At 30.8% G+C, this 20,729-nt stretch overlaps 2 protein-coding genes across 2 annotated transcripts; one reads left to right on the plus strand and one right to left on the minus strand.

Annotated features, from left to right (window-relative positions):
• Nucleotides 1-556: 556 nt before the first annotated feature.
• On the plus strand, nt 557-4,470 carry LOC131853155 (uroporphyrinogen decarboxylase). The gene is made up of 7 exons (XM_059203977.1): nt 557-740; nt 1,224-1,511; nt 2,141-2,299; nt 2,557-2,700; nt 2,819-2,974; nt 3,489-3,656; nt 4,162-4,470. Exons 1-7 carry the CDS (start codon nt 723-725, stop codon nt 4,303-4,305), a joined length of 1,077 nt encoding a protein of 358 aa, XP_059059960.1. The 5' UTR covers nt 557-722; the 3' UTR covers nt 4,306-4,470.
• LOC131853154 (COP9 signalosome complex subunit 3) lies at nt 3,712-19,199 on the minus strand. The gene is made up of 11 exons (XM_059203976.1): nt 18,822-19,199; nt 7,833-8,266; nt 7,611-7,765; nt 7,070-7,166; nt 6,776-6,993; nt 6,415-6,612; nt 6,033-6,185; nt 5,257-5,388; nt 4,748-4,930; nt 4,492-4,568; nt 3,712-4,124 (listed from the first exon to the last, which is right to left on the minus strand). The coding sequence occupies exons 2-11, from the start codon at nt 7,885-7,887 to the stop codon at nt 4,061-4,063; spliced, it is 1,332 nt and encodes a 443-aa protein (XP_059059959.1). The 5' UTR covers nt 7,888-8,266; nt 18,822-19,199; the 3' UTR covers nt 3,712-4,060.
• Nucleotides 19,200-20,729: the final 1,530 nt, after the last annotated feature.

Below are 20,729 nucleotides of genomic sequence, written 5' to 3' on the forward strand. Positions count from 1 at the left end.
TCAGACCAATAATCCATGCATCGTGAGGTATTCACCAGGAATTAGCCACTATGCTTTTTTAATGGATGATAATAGACTAGTGCAATCGCCTGCCCTAGCGGTTTACGTTGGCGGGGAACCAGTGTAGGATGATAAGATGAGCATGAAGTTAGGTCAAGATATTAATCTTGGATTTCTGACACATTAGCAGCATCTTCTTTCTGTAGTCATACTTTAACTTATAAACTAAGTCAATATCTCTCAGATGATGTTCTTGTACCTCATACCAAAGAAATCTCGTAACCGAATCAGAGATAAAGCAATACGAGGATCTAATCACAGTTGATTAAATTCTACTTGGTGTAATTCTACAAAAGTTGCCATTCACTAAATTGTCGAATGTTCCACCGCTTCTGTTGTCAAAGTCAAATATGACAGCAACGTTATTGACATTGACAGTATTAAGAACCTATTTTAAAGTTTTAAACTATTTTTATTTGTATTTATATCATTGTGTGTGCTATAAATTCCTAAATACTGTATTTTATTATTAATTCTATTTCAAAATATATGATTATTTTGTTGTTTTATATATTAAATTTTTATCATTAATTAGTTTATATAATTTATTAAAAACCGGTAGTACTCATTTTGTTATTAAAGAAATATACTTGTTATAAAGATCTTTATAAATAGTAATTGGTAAAAGATTTAAAATAAAAAAAATAAACAATACTGCTAATATGAACTTAAAAGATAAGGTAATATTATATGAAAATTATTACTTTTTACATATCATTGTAGAATGTGTTCTACATTAATCAGTCAGTTATGTATGTGGGAGAGTTGTACTAATTACATTATGAAACAGATTATATCTACAATTATGTTAAGTATTATGACACAAATAATAATTGATTTCTATTATTCAAATGCTATACAAGATATGTTAAACGTTATAATGATATTAATAATCCATTCAATATAAGCATTTATATGTAAATAGTATTTTTTTTATAAAAATGCCTGCCAGTATAAATACTAAATGCTAATTTATTTAGGAGTAAATGTGAATGTTTGTTACTATATAACACTTATTTTTTTTAATAATTATGTAAAACTTAATTTTTTTTAACTGAACATTATATTGATCACATTTAACACTCTAAATGATATTAGTTTTAATAAAAAAAAGTAGTTATTGTTGTATCATTTTATAATAACTTTTCAAATTATTCTTCCAGAACTTTCCTGAATTAAAAAATGATAGATTATTACGAGCAGCACTTGGAAAAGAAGTGGACAAAGTTCCTGTTTGGGTGATGCGGCAAGCTGGCAGATACTTGCCTGAATTTCAGGAGGTTCGAGCTAAACATGATTTCTTCACTGTCTGCCGAACACCTGAATTGGCATGTGAGGTGACATTGCAGCCACTGAGAAGATATAAACACCTTGATGCATCCATTATATTCAGTGATATTCTTGTAATACCACAGGCTTTAGGCATGACAGTTGAAATGCATGCTGGAGTTGTAAGTAGATGCCAATACCATTATTTTAAAGATACAATATATTAATAAAGACACATATTCGTAATAACAGAAATAATAATACAAATAATACTGACTAAATAATCTAAAATATTTTTACAGATTGTCTCACATTATCATGTATTAAGAAAAGAATCTAATTTACTTACAAATTCATACTCAAATCACAATTTTATAAATATTTTTCTTATTATTTATTATTATGTATGTACTGGAGTATTAATTTAATTATAATCTTAGTTCAGTCATATAGCAACAGTAAACAAGGTATACCTATATATTAATGACACATTTCTTTCAAGGAGTCTTTCAGACATAATAATATTATTATGAAACTATACACTTACAATGTACATTGAATTATGACTCACTTGTCCTTTCCTCATGAAACAATTCTCACCATAATGTTAAGTGTCTATTATTTAAACATTTCTTATGTTCATTTATTTTGTGCTTAGTATTAGATTGTTGATCTTTGATCATGATTAATAATCTTTAATTGTTGATAATATTTTGATTAATCTTATCTAATATATATTTGTAATATATGTAATGTATAATATAACAAAATCTATAAACATAATACCCATCATTTATGTCAATAATTCCAGGGTCCAGTATTTCCCAAACCACTGAATGACCCCTCAGAAATAAATCAGTTACAAGAAGAAGGGGCAGTATCCAGGTTGCTGTATGTTGGTGATGCTATCAATTTGACTAGACATAAAATTGATGGCCAAGTACCACTAATTGGTTTTACTGGAGCTCCTGTAAGTTAATGCCTCATATTTATAAAATATGTTTTCTTATTGTTCTCTCCTCATTTGGCTTGACATCATAGTGAACTCTCACTCTTCCTAGCTATATTACAAATACTTAGTATATACAGTTGTCATTTTATAGTTTTTGGTGAAATATTACTTTTTGCCCTGGAGAAATAATGGATGCCACCAAGAGAATAGAGCTGATCTGGACTGATAGTGAAGGAGTGAATTAGTATCCATACTATATATTTTTTCTTTTGCAGTTCACTCTGATGGGTTATATGATTGAAGGTGGTGGAAGCAAAACTATGTCTAAAACAAAGGAATGGTTAGAAAAGTATCCAAAAGATGTACATAATTTACTCAGTCTTTTGACACGTGTAATAATAGACTATTTAGTAATGCAGGTAAAATGTACTAACTGTAGTCCTTACAACTTTAATCATATTTAAAAAAATGTATATCATGTTTGTGGCATTATATTGTGAATTTATATCTCATGCTTACACCTTTATTGGAAAGTAGGTTGCCAGTGGAGCACAATTATTGCAAGTATTTGAATCCAGCGCAGATCACCTAACAAGGGACCAATTTGCAGAAGTATCAGCGACTTATTTAAAAAATATCAGGGATGGTGTTCGAAATAAACTTGATGAGAAAAAATTACAACAAGTTCCTATGGTATTACCTTTCTTTATCTATAGTAATAATAATAATCTCAGGTCAATTCAAACAGCGCCATCTAGACCCAAGTTAAGCTAGCTAAAGCTTGTGTTATAGGTACTTACTAGAGAACTTATACTAATACATAATTATAACTTTTTTTTTCACATCAATCAAATTATGATACAAACAATCATACTCATGAATACAAATATTTGTGTCAATACCTCTAAAGATACGATTCTCAAAATTACGTATGCTTTATATACAGTACTTTTTTCACAATTCGATATTTCCGATTATATTTCATTCCAAAATATAATTATATATAAATATTAATGTGACTGGAAAAAAATTATGAGCATGAAACTGTATTTTCTAGGTTGCATTAACTATATTGAAAGCGACTGATTTACAGGCGACTTTTCCTGTTTTTAGATAGATACAGATAGATATAAAGTACCATATTTAATGTGAGAATAAATAACATTCAAACTCGGTACCTTTCCTAATTTTCTAATTATTGTTACAGACACTTTTTGCTAAAGGCGCTGGACATTCTTTAGACATACAGGCTCAATTTGGTTATGAAACTCTTGGATTGGATTGGACAGTGGACCCCAAGAAGGCAAGAGAAATTGTTGGCGAAAATATCACATTACAAGGCAACCTAGATCCTCAGGACCTTTATAAAACTCCGGTAAATAATCTATATCTAAAAGTGAATATAAGTTGGCATCATAATGCTAAGAAAGATTTTATTCAGAGGATAAATATCTCCATTGCGTCAGCAACATAGTATGGATAAGTTAGATCTTCACTGATAGACCAGTTGGAGTAGACATAGGTATTGTACACTAGGCACTTGATTAACATCACTCTATTTTCACCTGTGCAATATTGGATTCAAATATACACAATTCGAATCCAACATGGCATGGGGCGATACTACAGTGTCTTCGAGATAAATTCAGCATTCTCATCATTGTTTCCATAACCGCAGTCAGAAATGTAAATTGACATACGAAGTTTTTCTGGTATCAGATTCAGATTCGAATTCACGAATTCACGGCCTCAGGGGTCTAAATGAAGGTACATAAACCATTAGTCGATGATGATCTCAATATCATGAAAAATACCTCTAGGATTCTTCCTCTTTTGCGTGGGCCTGTAAGAGATAGTATTCCGTGTTTTTTTATTTGCAGGAAGAAATAAAAAAGCTAACAATTAACATGGTTCAGAAGTTTGGAAAACACAGATACATAGCCAATTTAGGTCATGGAATCACACCACAGACTCCATTAGAAAGCATGACTGCTTTCACAGAAGCTGTACATGAAGCGTTATAGACTTAAATATTTGTTATAAACATGTTCATTCTTGTTATAATGTAAATTTTAAATATGGAATTATATAACTTTATTTGGGAAGGTTGATAAAAAATTATTTCATTTATGTACAATGTTTTAATGGACCTATAAAAGCTTAAAAATACAGAAGCTTAATACATATTTTTAATGAAAATAATAAATTACATTGAATACGTTGTTTTAGAATTCTGACTCGTGGCTGGTATGTCCTCATCATGGCTTCCAGCAGATTTCTTAACATACTGAAATAATAAATTAATACAAATATTTAACATATGATCATCATTTAATATACTTATTATTATATAAAAAGTAATTTACTTGAATTACTTTGAATATTATTGTTAATATTTCTACTCATGATATTTATGTAAATATTATCTGGCCAACCTTCTGTAATATCAAGAATTATTATTCATACCTGTGGATTAACTTGGATCTGTTCATCCATCTCCTGAATATACTGATGTAGTTTTGTACAGGCTGCCATTTGTTGTTCCAATACACACAATGTCTCAGGGGAGGCATATTTCTCAGGGCTATCCAGAAATACAACCATACCATCTTTCTGATTGATCATTGCATATATTTCACCTTCTTCAATCTAAAAACAAGAGTTGAAATAAAATTATTCACACAAAGAAAGTATATTTAATTACATTTATTATTATTTTACTTAAAATAATGTTAGTTAGACCCTGATTACTAAGGATTATCAGTGCAATATATGCAAAAGCTGTATAATCAGTCTAAGTCAATATGAATAAATTTTGAGCTGGTGAGTCCTAGAATGATATTTGTTTTCTAAATTACTATTTATAAAAAGTCGCAATTTCACAAAATTAGTATCATGCCGCCTCTTCGTCACTAGTACAGAACCTTACTAACACATATTGTAACTTGTTATTAATATAAAATTTAATATCATACCATGTTGAGGATGTAGGATTCTGCTTGAGCTGGACCAGACAATTGTACACGAGATGCAACATCACTCAATGAAAGAGTCAAAAATGTCTTGGTAAGCCGCTGAATATTCTTCTTATACATAGAACTCAAAACCTAAACATAAAATACATGGCCTACATTAAAAGTAAATATTATAAAAAGCATTTTTTTCTTTATGAGCGTAATTGTTTGATTATTTATATAGTGTACGAAAATTCCTGCTAGAGATATGACACCGATATTATATAAAAGATATGCTATTGGCATGAATCCAAAGTATTACATGAAACCATATCTTTATGTGTGCTTGCGCAAAATAATTAATAATCTTTGCTGTCAATGTAATTAAATAAAAGTCAAAATAAATCTATTGATAAATTACATATCTTTCCATTTGAAAAAAGACCCACGACCAACTGTGGGAACCGCCTGACACGAGTCCAAATAAATATTTCTGAACTATCAGAAATCTTTAGTTGGAATTTTTGTTTACTAAAATTTATAGTATTATATTATTTTTCATTTTTATTTTTTATCAGCTGTATTGAGGTTTACAAAGAGTTGCAATTTAAGTATAAATGGTTTCTCCTAATTTTATATGCATTAGTATTTTAGATGTGTGGGTACAACCAGCCATGTAGCCAATGTAATGTCCAATATAAAAATTGATATCCTCATCTGTAGCGAATGTTTGTAAGGAACTATTTTACCCTCCAATGTAAAGGTTTATAAGAAATATTACCAGTTTATTCACTTACCTGATTAACCAATCCCATATTCTTATCTCTGACAAAAGACTCTCTGTGCTTTATAGCCGCATGCTGAGATGTAGCCAGTTCATGATAAGCAACAGATAGCGGTTTTAAAAATCGGCATACTACTTGGGACACATATTTGGGCATGGGTAAAATCTGAAATGATAAACATATGTTGATGTATGTCACTCTAAAATGTTCTACATGAAATCCTAGAATTTATTCCTAGTATATGTTACTTTTATTCAGTTTTAGCATTCGGAAGAGATTGGTAATTAACATTAAACCAGCCTGTTGCTTTAATTCAGAAAGATATTCTTTTTTTCCTTATAACTTAATAGATTAATATAATGCTTTTATCAATTTATTAAATAAAATGAATTACCTTTCCGTGAAGAATGAAAGACACCAAAATATACTTTTTATAAGCTTCTAGCATAATGTGTGACACCACCATAGCAGGAACAGTTACCACAACTTCAAAGAAGTACAAAGCTCTATCATAATTCTTCATGGCCGTATAAATCATTCCTCCATAGTAGTAATACAAAAGAAAATGTTTAGAATCATTATTTCCACCCAACTAAAAAAAATTTATAAATTAAACAAACATTTATTTACATTCATAAATATATTTGAAGCATTTGGAATATAATTGCAAACAATATTTGTATTTTGTTACTCTGTAGACAGAAACAGATAAAGATCTCATAATTAAAAAAACTAGTCAAATGTATTAGCTTTACCTCAGATCCAATTCCTGTAACATCTGTATCTAGAAATTCTATAGCTGGCTTCATACATTTTGAGAGTAGACATAGCTGGCAGATATCTGCATGAATCGATGTTAGTTGAGAATCAAACAATTGTATTTTCCTAATAGCTTTTTTTAATATTTCTATTCCTCTGATGGGTTGTTTAATTTCTACCAGATGGTCAGTCAAAAGATGGCACAGATTGGCATCTGGAAATGTAAACAAAATGTAATATAAATTTCACATGCAAAACAAATACTAAAATGTTAAGTTTTTTTTACTCACATAAGTCTGGTGAAAACCGTACTTGCTCGCCATTACAATTGTTTATGAAGTCCTGAACTTGTTGGAACATTATTGTTCTATCAATATCATTTGTGCCCTGAAATATTCACAATTAAATGTAAATTAATTTTTTTTTTGTAGTTGTAATATCAAAAAAGCTGGTAAGTTGTAACTATTGTAATCAGATATGTGAACAGCACTATGAACATCACATTATCAAACTTGCTTAAATTAATTTTTTATCCCTTCATTTAGTGCCAAAGTAAGCCTGAATGTCATTAAGTTTAAACCAGTGGAAAGCTAATTGTTATTTATTGTGATTAAAGCCTCAATTCTAGACATGTAGTCCATCAGGTCACCATTCATGTGATTGCGCCTAGAACGCATTGCTAAACTACTAGTTTATTCATCATGATGGTCAAAATAAACTACAATCTTATCTTATTATTGTCCATTGAAATCATCCCCCAAACTATCATTTTTAACCCAGGTGGGTGAACAACAACTACACATTCAACCATTATAACAATTGAGTACAAACCTGCGGCAGAGAGAACTTCGCCACTAAAACAGCTAGAACTCCTAATGAATGCTGTTGAATATCAAGTGTCTCCAAAACGGTATTGAGGTGGGCACTGTTACGCTGTAAGACCTCATCGGATTTTCCAATTATATCACATAACTCACGAAAACTACCTGTAAATGTAAAAACGGATTAATATATGTTTCAATTCAAAAATTTTAAATGTAAAATCATTTTTACCTGACGCTGACAAAGTTCGAACATTGTTTACAAACTGTTCAAGAGGAGAAGCCATTTTTATGAATTTATTATATTTTGTGGCCCCAGAGTCACTTCTTCGTTTGAGTTTGTTTATTGGAAATGTTCAAATATCAACTCAACTCCGTTATAATCGTAATAATCTTATAATCTAAATTGTTAAGTTGTATAAATATACTTTTTTTCAGGTTATTGAAAAATCACTACCCATCCTCCAACTGTCACCCATCCAGTCAATGTCATCTAGAGATGCAAAAAAATATCGATAATGAAAGTATTGTTTTCAATCGATTATTATATTTTAAATAATCGATTAACTAAACCTTATAGCTATTGATCTTAACCTCGGTTAGCAATAATTAGTCGATTATTGTAATAATAATTCATTCTCAGCAAAAACAGTTGTGCCAATAAACCTATTTGCTTTTTTTTTTTTTTTATTAAGTATTTTACGGCCTTGGAAATCTCCTTTCAGCCAAACAATTACATTTAACTATATCTTTAGCATTATAATCTATAGCGTTCTTATTGTATTGTGTATAAACTCGTATAAAAATGGATAACTTTCTGTATTTTGTAGGATAGATAGCAAGAGGCGGGGTACTTCTTTTTTATTATATAAACTTATTAAGCCATCTATCAAAATAAGTCTCTGCAAACCAAATGCTGGACATTCCATTATAATATGTTGTAGATCGGCATTTTCTGCTGTACAGTAGTCACAATTTGAAGAAGATCTCAATTTTATTCTATGCAAATGAGCCGGAAACTGCCCATGTCCCATACGAATTCTATTAATCGTTGTAATGTATCTTCTAGATGGTTCTTGTAATTTGAAATACCATGGTTTTCCAAAAATTTCTTTCTGTATATCAGCATACCATTTTCCTTTTATCATTTTGGTTTCTGCCCATTTTCTATTCCAATTACTAAACATCCTTCTGTTAATTAATGCATTGTAGTCAGTTATTGGCACTGGCGATAAATCCAAATGACAATCCAGTTCATTAATCTTCATCATTCTGTCTACAACTTCATTTCCAGTAATACCAGCATGAGATGGAACCCACATGAACTCTATAACTTTGTACAATTTCATGTCATATAAAATTTCTCTTATTAAGTAAATGTATAAATTATCTTTGTAGCTTATTTTATAATTATCTAAGGATGTCAATACACTTAGAGAATCCGTTATTATTAGAAATCGTCTTGAATTTTCTATGTCTTGTACATATTTCAAAGCTTTAAAAATTGCATATGCTTCCGCAGTGAAAACCGATGAATGTTGATCTAGTACATAGCATTGTCCAGTTTTAGTAAAGGAGTCAAAATATGCCGCTTTAGTAGAGTCTTCAGATTTCGATCCATCAGTAAATATTTTTCTGTAATCAGGTTTATATGTTTGGGTGTATATTATAAATTCATTATTATCCATCACTCTCTCCTGTACTATTGTAGGTTTTGTAGTTTGAACATCCAGTGAACCGTAAGACCATTTATCACATTGATACATATTAACAAATTCATTTAATAGTTCATTATCAATTTGTATAATTTTATTATTTTTTAATATATTACTCAGTGTATTATTTGCAAAAATTTTTAAATAATATTTTTCCATCAAATAATTAAGTCTTACATGAATTGGAGGAATGCCAGATTCAATTTCTAAAGAATTAATAGGAGTCGAACACATTGCTCCTTTTTTTTTTTTTTTTTTTCTCTTCTTTGGCAAGAGGCTAGTGTTGCCTATTATGCCACTAAAAACAGGAAACGAGACGGGATAATGGAAAGGAACGGGTTAAATTTTGAATATACTCGGAATTAGTGATCATGGGTTTTAAAGTTTAATGTTATTATGGGAAATAAAAGACGCAAGAGATTTATAAATTATAGGATTAGGATGAGCTAATAGGCATACAAAGGATGAAGGAAAAGGAATTTCTAATGAGATGAGTGTCTCTATAAATGAAGAACGATCGTAAGAGGAGCAGGAAAACACAATATGATTTAGATCACCCACATCTTCTCCACATTCACAGATATTATTGTCTTTTATACGTAGTTTTGTTAAATGTTCAGGGCTGCAAACATGACCAATTCGCATACGAATCAAAACACTAGTTGATCTTTTATCAAGATGTAATTTGAAAAACCACGGTTTAAGAGCTATAAACGGTTGGACTAAACAGTACTGTTTCCCTTTAATTTTGCTACTTATTGTCCAATCTTGACTCCATGAATCATGAAGACAAGACTTAGACAAGGCAGTCAGATCATGGCAAAAGTTTTTATAAGGAAATAGATCTCCAGATAATATAGCTTCATTCGCAAGCAAATCTGCTTTTTCGTTGCCCCGAATGCCACAGTGACCCGGAATCCAAACAAAAGATACAATATGTCCTTTGAGACGAATGCTATTCAACATATCTCGGATATCAAAAATTAGAGGATACTGTTTAGATGATTTGAATGGACATTTAATTAGAGCTTGAAGAGCACTTTTAGAGTCCGTAAATATAACAGTTTGCTTAAGATTAAAAATTTTAATATATTCTACTGCTTTAAAAATTCCATAGCATTCACCAGTAAAAACAGAGGTCTCTGGTGGAAATTTAATTTTCTGAATTATATGATATTGTGAGTGGTAAATTCCTACACCAACATTTCCTGTATGTGAGTGTTTCGATGCGTCACAATAAATTTGATGATGGCTTTCCCATTTAGAGTTTACTACTTGATTAAACATTGCATTTACATTAGGATGTTCTTTTTCTATGTTAATATCAAAATGAACATCAGGGGTAAAAGTTAAAGATTCATATGCTGAACTAAATAATGGAAGACAGGGAGATCGATGAGTGGGAGCTCGGATGGCAGTAAAAGTTCTGTAACTTTTTACTAAGCAAGGTAGAGATTTATGAGACCAATAGGATGACGAAGAAACAAGATCAGAGAGCGATTGCAATTTAGGGATCAGAGGATGATTAGAAAACTGTAAAATACGAAATAAAAATTTATCAGATAAATACTGACGCCTTAAATACAATGGAGGATCACAACATTCTACTTGCATCGCATTAATGGGACTAGATTTCATGGCGCCCAATATAATCCTTAGAGCTTTAGCTTGAATATTATCCAATTTTTTTAGGGCTGTAGCATTAGCAGGTTCCAAAATAAATGTACCATAATCCATAACACTCCTTATGAGAGCATTATATATTAGTTTTAATTGAAATGGATGGGATCCCCACCACACACCCGTAAGGCATCTTAGAATATTAAGAAGTCGTTCACATTTAGCTGAAACGTATTCACAATGTGGTAAACCAGATAATTTAGAATCGAGAATTATGCCTAAAAATTTTATTTTTGTCTTTACTGGGATACACTGATTATTGTAACAGATATTTATAGGGGGTGGAACTCGCATTCTAGAAAACAGAACAACTGCACTCTTAGCCGCAGACAATTCAAGACCGTTACAATCCATCCAAAATTTTAATTTTTCTAAAGAAGTGGAAATTAAAGAACACGCTTTTTGAACAGAATGATCAATAAAATACATCAATAAATCATCCGCATATTGAAGTACAACGACTTTCTCACTGTTTTGATTTACATATGACTCTAAGTCGTATGTATAGATGTTATATAAAAGAGGACTGAGTGGTGATCCCTGCGGGAGACCCTTCCATACAACTCGAGACAAAATATTAGAATCAGACAATATAACGCTAATGGATCTTTCCGTCAAAATATTAATAATAAAGTTAGAAAGTATGGGAGGAACATTCAAATCGCAAAGCTTTTTCCATAATATGTTAATATTGACATTGTCATACGCAGAGTTAATATCTAAGAAAACTGAAACTACCGACTGATTTTTAGAGAATGCCAAACGTATATCTGAAACGAACAGACTGATTCCATCTAATGTACTTTTACCCCTTCTAAACCCATACTGACTTTCAGCTAATAGTTTTTTACTTTCGACATACCACTCTAAACGAGTTTTTACTAAATTTTCAGCAATTTTTAAAAGAACTGTGGAAAGAGCTATAGGACGATATGAACTACTGTCATCGGAAGGTTTGTTGGGTTTTTTAACTGGCAATACCGTGTGATGTTTCCATGACGACGGAATATTCCCAGTTAACATTACTGAATTTATGAGATTAAGGTAATACAACATACATTCATCATTAATATTCGCTAAAAATGAATATGGAATGTGGTCATTTCCTGGAGATGAATCTTTCGTATGAGACAGAACGGTTTTAAGTTCCGTAAATGTAAAAGGACTGTCAAGAGCTGAAGAGTTTATATTTTTATTGGTGGAAAGTGGCCGCGTTATGGGATCCATATGAGATACGTAGGGTGGTGCTAAACGATCTAGAAACTCGTTAGCTGTAGTCTCTGATAATGTAAAAAAAGGAGAATCTTGGAAAGCAGATCTGTATCTTTTTATATTACGCCATACAAGGGAAGGATGAGTATGAGGCGAAATAGAAGAACAGAAACGTTTCCATCCTTCTGACTTCTTTTTCTTTAAAAGTTTCCGGGTGGAGGCTAGTAGGGCAGATAGATTGGTGAAGTTTTCTGAACTCATATCATTACAATATAATCTTTCTGCCAGTTTCCTGGATTTAATAGCTGTAGTACATTCATGGTCCCACCAAGGTGGAGAAGGAATTTTATTATTATTATGTTTGTTTACAGGAAAAACTTCATCAGCGACTTGTATCAAAATTTTGCTGAGGGCTTCAGAACAGTCCGATCCATTACCAGAAGTAATAGGAGGGAGAGATGATAATTTATTTTGTACACCAATTTGGAATTTATCCCAATTATTATTATTATTTAACTTATGTTTGTAAAAATAATTTCTTTTTCGAGGATGTTTTTTATGAATTGGTAATGAAATGATAATAGGAAAATGGTCACTCCCATATGCAGATGAAAGGATAGACCATGATAGAGAGGAAGATAAATTGGAAGAACAAATAGAGAGATCTACAGCACTATTTCTTTCAGTGGGAGCAGTAATACGAGTAGGTACTGGGTCATTTAAAACACACAGATTATGGGAATCAAGAAGGCCTAACAATTGCTCACCATGGTAATTAGAATAGGAGCTGCCCCAAGCTTGATGATGGCAATTGAAATCACCCATAATTAAAAAAGGTTTAGGAAGAATTGAAAATAACTCATTTAAATATGCAATAATTGAAGAGGAAGGACGAGGTATATAAAGGGAGACTAAACAAATATCGCTGACAACAGCAGCAACCATAGAAATATTGTTTTTGTCAAAAAGAGGTAAAGAAATAGAAGAAAAATGAGTAGCTTTATTGATGAGTAAGGCAGCCCCACCATACCCATCTGGCCTATCATCTCGAATACAAGAGTATTCTGATAATTTGAAATTATAATCAGGTTTAAGCCAAGTTTCAGTTAGTGCAATAACAAGTGGTTGTTGATATTTATTGATTAAATGAATTAAATCACTTTTTTTGCTAAGTACACTTCTGCAATTCCATTGGACTACTTGATCCATTATGGAGTAGATTTTTGAATATTTCTATAAATGGGGCAACGTGGGACGGTATTATATTAGAACTTACAAGTAAGTTGATTAATGAAATAATAACTTCTTTAATATTAGATTGACTTTCATTTTTATACTGACTGTTAAGCGCACAGCCATTAGAAGGGGAGGGCATATTAAAATCTTTTATAATATTCTCATGGGCAACTTTATCATACCCAACATAGGATGGATGAGGAGATTTAGGTTTTAAGAATACGGTTTTTTTATAAGATTGTTTAAAAGCAGTATCATTATAAGTTTTTGATTCAGATATATTTTTTAAAGTGCTGAATGATGTTCCATGTGCTGATGGCGTGGAAAGGACTTCAGCAAAAGACTTTGTAACAGCAGGGTGCAATTTTGAGGCCTCAGCATATGAAATACAATTTTCAGCCATATATAACTTTATTTGTTTTTGTCTATTGAATTCTGGACAAGATTTGCTAGTAGAAAAATGATTTCCTGAACATAAACAGCAAAAAGCATCTTCAACATCACATGTTTCTCCTGTATGATTTTGACCACATTTAAAACAACGTGGCTTTGACCTGCATTGAATTTTAGTGTGACCATAACGACAGCAATTGAAACATTGTATAGTTGGATAAGTGTATAATTCCACTGGTAATGCATTATAACACATGAATATTCTTTTTGGTAGTACCTGACCATCAAATGTGACTACTACTGTCTGAGAAGGTTTCCAAGTGGGAGAGCCATCAACAACAACTTTGTAATTTAGCCGTCTTACTTTAAGTATATTGCCACAACCGATAGGAACAGAAATATTTTGTAATATTTCATCTGGACTCCAATCACTCGGAACACCTCGTACCAGACCCATACGTGTAATATTAAATGTTGGTATAAAAGCCTGTAATTTGTAATCATTTAAACTGTTATGATTAATGAATGTATTAGCATCATGGTAAACTGAGAAAGATAATGCAATTTTATTTCGTCCAATGCGTTTTACACTTCCATTAATAATGTTTTTAAAATACTGTTTTTTGAGGAATTTACCAAATGTCACAGGGTGAAGTGTAGTACCGTCATTTGGAGACTTTTCTTGTCTTACTACATGAACTAAGTATGGGGCATGGTCTGTGGGTTCATACATTTTCCTTGCTACTGGTTCAGAAATATTATTATTTTCATTTGTTTCTTTAGATGTGGATGGATGAGGGGGATCTAAATTTACAGATTGTGGAGTGAAAATCACTTCCGTGAGAGGTTTTTGTATTTCAATGCCATCATTTATGTCATCTGTACAGTGGCAATCTGTAATTTTATCTGAAGAATTTTTTCTTCTCCGTTTATTACAACTTTTACAAAATCTTTGTAACCGACTGCGTTTTATCGATCGGTTTGAACAAGACGTATCGGTTTCCATACCCGATTCGCATGAAATTGTAACATAGTTAGAAGCCGGAGGGACAAATCCCCCCGGGTCGGGGGGATCGTCCATAGAAATGAAAAAACGAAAAACTTACCAATAAAACAGCTAACTATTTATACTAACTACAATAAACAAACTAAATAATATATTAAAGAACTAAATACAGTATCACAATCACTAAATAATGAAAAATATGTATAAAATTTAAATCAAAAGAAAAAACGCGCCCGCCAAGTTTAACGTTTTTTCATTGCTCCTGTTATGATTCTAAGACCCTTATTTTGTACTACCTCTATTTTTCTTAATTGAGTATAGTTTATGCAATTTCCATAAATAAACAGACCATAATCATAATGACTTCTAACAATGGACTTATACAACATATTTAGTAACTTGGGATCCATACCCCAACTAACACCAGCTAAGTATCTCAAAATATTGACACTTTTATCCATTTTATTCAATATTTTTGTAACATGAGATGAAAATGACATTTTGCTATCAAAAACTATTCCTAAAAATGTTTTTTCATTGACTATATTTATGTTTACATTGTTTATATAATTAATATTTAGATTGTACAAAGAATTACATCTATTAAAGACCATAACTGAACTTTTATAGGGATTAATATCCAGTTTCAATTTAGTTTTATAATATTTGTACAGTTCTCTAAGTCTTAGATTTAGGTCAATTTGTATTTGTAAAATATTTTCTCTAGAAGAATACATAACAATATCATCTGCATATTGCAATATATTTACATTTTTCAAATTTACAAATCGGTGAATTTCCGCAGTATATAGTAAATATATGAGGGGAGACAATGTCGAGCCTTGCATTACACCTTTAAATGCTAATTTCAGACCATAAAGCTTATTATTATATCGAACAAAAACTGTTCTTCCATAAAATAATTTAAATAACCATTCTGAAAATTTACCTGGTATGTTGTATGAATTAAGAATTTGAACGAGAGTTGATAGATCTACATTGTCAAATGCTCCTTGTACATCTAAAAAAACACTAATAAGAGGTAAGTTACATAGCATAGCATTTTTAATATCACCTGTAAATTTTAGAAGACTATCTATTGCACTTTTTCCTTTACAAAAACCATATTGTAATGTAGGTATAATATTTCTAGTTTCTGCGTACATTTCTAATCTATTTTTAACCATATTTTCAAAAATCTTTCCCACACAAGATGACAAAGCAATCGGTCTGTATGATTCAGCTAAAGACGGATCTTTTTCAGGTTTTAAAACAGGTATAATTGCTAGAGTTTTCCAAGAGTCGGGTATTAAATTATGTTCCCATAAATTGTTATATATTTCAAGTAATTTCATTTTACAATTAACATGAAGATTTTTAATAAGTAAATATGGTATGTCATCAAGTCCCGGAGTAGTATCTTTTCTATTGTTCAAAGCAAGAATAAACTCTTCAAAGGTAAATGGTTTTATTAAATGTGTGTTTAAATCATTCATTTTAAAATATCCATTTATATTTTCAACGTTTTCAGTTTCTTTATTAGTGGCAACTTTATTTAAAAAATCATTTACCCAAGAATCATCACCTACTACATTTTTCCGTCTTATACGATTAAATCTTTTAACAAAATTCCAAATTTTTCCTATACTGGTATGTCTATTAAAACTGGAACATAATTCAATCCAACTACTTCTTTTTTGTTCTTTAATAATTAGTTTCTTTTCTGCATCAATTTTTTTGTATACAATATAATTTTCTATTGAAGGATATTTTTTATAATTATACAAAGCAAATCTACTTCTATTTACAGCTTCGATGCATTTTTGATTCCACCAGGGTACAGGTATATGACTTTTAACACAATTCGACTTAGGTTTAATAACTGATATATATTCAACTTTTAAATTATTAATTATTGTGCAAAATTGTTCGTATGCTAATATAGGATTTGTTATTGAACCAAAATTATTTAGACATTTATAAGATGAATCTGAATAAGAGCTCCAGTCTACTTTTTTATATATAAATGTTCCACATATTCATAAATTTGTGGTGTTATGTATAAATTAACTAAAGTTGGAAAATGATAGCTGCCCAAAGTATCATCTGACAAAACAGACCAATCGCATAAACCAGCAATGACAGGAGAAGCAAAAGCTACATCAATAGCAGATGGGGCTTGATTCGGACGATTTAATGTGGTACTTTCACCAGTATTTAAAACACATAAATTTATCTCGTCTAGCATGTCGTAGATCTGTGTTCCTCTAATTTGATTACTTTGACATCCAAATATAGTGTGATGTGCATTCATATCACCCATGACTAATACCGGAGAAGAAAGAGAAAGAATAATATTTTTTAATAATGTAACAGGGAATCGCCCTCTTCGAGGAGGACAATAACATCCTAAAATATTTAAGAACCCAGAATTTATTTCAACTTTAATTGCAACAGTTTGAATTTTATCATTTGATTGGGTGGTAACATTAGAACATTTTAAAAATTCTTTATAAAAGACGGCAACACCGCCATGACCTTTGTTTACATTGTGATCCCAACGATATACTTTATAACCTCTAATATTTACTGTATCTGTATTTTTTAACCAAGTTTCATTTAAAATCAAGATGTCAATATTATGTTTAGCAACTAACTCTCTGACTAAAGGAAGCTTTGGTCTTAAACTTTGTATATTATGTTGTACAATATTTAAGGAATCTATAATAACCTTCTGATCCATTATAGATTGATGTTTTTAAGAAATACTTCTTTGATTGTAGAAGTATTAACAGGTAAGTTAGTGTCTTTTTTTGAAAGGGAAGTTAATGTTTGTACTAAAGCTGTTAAAATTAAATCGTTATTGATAACTTCTGAAATAAAATCTTTCTCTTTTCTCTTAGGTGTGTAACTTTGAGCTGCTTTAGCAAAACTCGAGTTCAGATTAGGAAAATGTGAACTTAGGGTACTGTTTTTGTTTATAATTTTTTCTTTATTTTCAAGTATTTTTTGAATTTTAACTGGACAAAGTCTGGAAACTGCGGTATGGTTTCCTTTACAATTTACACAGATAGGATTCTCAACATTAGTACATTCTTTATAATTATGACCTTCTGTACAAATTGAGCAAACCATATCTCGTTTACAGAACTTTGTAGTGTGTCCAAATTTCATGCACTTATAACATTGCATTACAGGTTTTATATATGGTTCGACTTTAAATTTACATAGCTCGTACGTTACATATTCTGGCAAAGTGTTACCTGCAAATGTTATAGAGACAGTCTGAAGTGGAATCATTCCACTATCGGACCGTTTCATAAATCGCCTCACTGAAAGTATTTCCTGTTGAGAAGATAATTTATTAAATAAATGTTTGTTACTGAGATCAGTGGGAACAAACTTTACAACACCAGTACATTCAGTTGTCGATGCGGGGATGAATGCTTTTAATTCTTGAACATTTAAAAGGTTGAATCACGTAATAGTGAATTTGCATTTTTTGCATTGTCAAATATTACGGCATATTTTAGTGCATTTACTCGTCTCAATTCCTTGACTCCTTTTACATATCTACTGAATAAATTATTTAAGTAAACTGGACTTTTATTACCAAATTTAACCTCTTCTTTAATGCTTTGTATAAATACAGTAAATGTTGTGTTTGGTGAATTTTCTTGATAACTCCTTATATAATTAGGTTTTAAATAAGGCGCATAAAATGTAGGGTCCTCATCTTTATCTGAATTTTCCTCTTCATGTGGTAGTGGTAAAGTAGCTTCTTTCTTCCTTTTATTTGGTGGTGGTTTAGCAGGAGAATTTCTCATCCCTTTTTTGTTTTGGGTGCCGCCACTGTCAGCACCCATTTTTATCGCACAAAAACGGGGCTAGGATTTAATTAACTCTATAAATTTTTTAATATCAAAAGACTGTAGAAAAAATGAATTTCCCGCCTCAAAGTTCCCGCGCTTTCCACCACCTATTTGCTTAATATAAGTGTTGCCATTACACTGAATAGCTTTTCCCTCAAACTTTGTTCAAGGTACTGGATTTTCAAGGTCGGCAGAAAATCTATAATTCATATTACTACAACGTATCGTTGCTATTGCTCCTAAAATATCCAAACTGACATTGGAGCTGTCTCATTTACTCTCCGACTTATGATGTAAAAGCATATAGAACAAACAAATATACACAACTCTTTTCTTCAAAGAACATCAATAGAAATGTGGGTTGCTAATTCAATAAACATATATTAAAAGAACTTTTATACCCAGTAACTAAAAAATAATAGTAAAATAATTTGATATAATTTTAACTAACAATTAATTCTATTTAATGTAATACACCTCTAGATTCTTTTAAGATAAAGATGTTTAAAGACAACAATTAATTTGATTTATTACAATTAAATAATTGAGTATAATTTGATCTAATTAACTGTCATTAGATAGTCCAAGCACATCATGAAACGCCTGCGTCAGACCACATTCTTCCATATATCTGGATAGCCCACTCATATCTGCATGTTTGTTAAACCGTGATGATGAATTTTTAAAACATATTTCTTCAAATGTACTAAACTTTTGTTGGTCAGTTTGTTCATATGGTTCAAATATTTCTGTTTTCCGTATCACAATTTTTTTCCAACACATTGATTTAATAACTCTCCACCATTCTTTGCAATCAGTATCAGCTCCTTCAATACAAATGACCCCAGGTTTCCCTGGAACACAGAAACCAGTCAAATTTAAATCTCTAGCCATTTTAACTATTTCTTCTCTTTTCTTCTTATTGTAAATATGATGCGAATATATCCATTGTCTAACAAATTTTTGGTGTATGTTTTTCAATTCCTGAACACTGTTATCATCAGACTGAACCTCTGTTTTATCACAAAATGTTTCAATATGTTCCTGTAACCAAGATATTGCAGTGTACAAGCACACTTCTCCAGAATAATTATTATTTATGTAGTCTGCAAGTTTCATATTTAAATGTGTTTCCTGGTGACGATTCAGTTGATTGCACCTAATACATACATCTGGTTTTTCTTCAGGGTAAAAGCTTGGCAAATTTATGTACATTTCTAATTTTAAATTATTCAATTGTAAGTTTAAAATAAAATCTAAATGCGGTGGTGTATATTCCAAATTGTTATCTAAAAAATTATTGATATCGTTAAGAACATTGTTATCAGTAAGTTTAATGTCATCATTTCCAGGATACATAGATTTTAGCAGCTCATATTCACTTAACTGTTGTGTTAAGGAATTTACCAATAATTCTCGTATTGAATACGGGGACGAACTTGAATTCATTGACATTTTCAAGCCTTGTAACTTTACTCAATAAGATTTGTATGAACATTTATTTAGGTACTTGCACCAGGATATTGAGTAGATATTTCTTGTTCTTTTGTTAAAATTCACTTCTCTTGCTCATATTATTTTTGAGAGAGCAGTACAATATTTTTCAATTAAAACTATATCACGAAAAGTGGTATAAACCAATTTGTGTAAATAAATAAATGTACAAAAACTGATCAACTCAGCTGTCAGATTCAGTTAGGGTTACCAACTAGTAACAGAACTGAATATCCTAAGGACAAAATCAAAATACTCTTATCCAAGTAAATTCAGTGGCCACTTTCTATTGAGAATTGTAAATAGTTAATATAATAGTTTATAAATTGCTGTTAAATATTTTGTCTATAATCATTGATGTCAAGTGTACAAATAATAAATAAATATGTCTGTGAGACCGACTATATTTCGTAAATTTTCTTTTTCTTAGAAATTTGAGAGTTAATGTGTTGTGCTAACTACATATTAAGTTCTTGTTTTATTCAACACTAATAACGTAAACAGTCGGTCCGATCACATTT

The sequence above is a fragment of the Achroia grisella genome, unplaced genomic scaffold (genome assembly GCF_030625045.1).
Source record: "Achroia grisella isolate CSIRO2021 unplaced genomic scaffold, CSIRO_AGI_Agris_v1 utg900, whole genome shotgun sequence".
NCBI classification, from domain to species: domain Eukaryota; kingdom Metazoa; phylum Arthropoda; class Insecta; order Lepidoptera; family Pyralidae; genus Achroia; species Achroia grisella.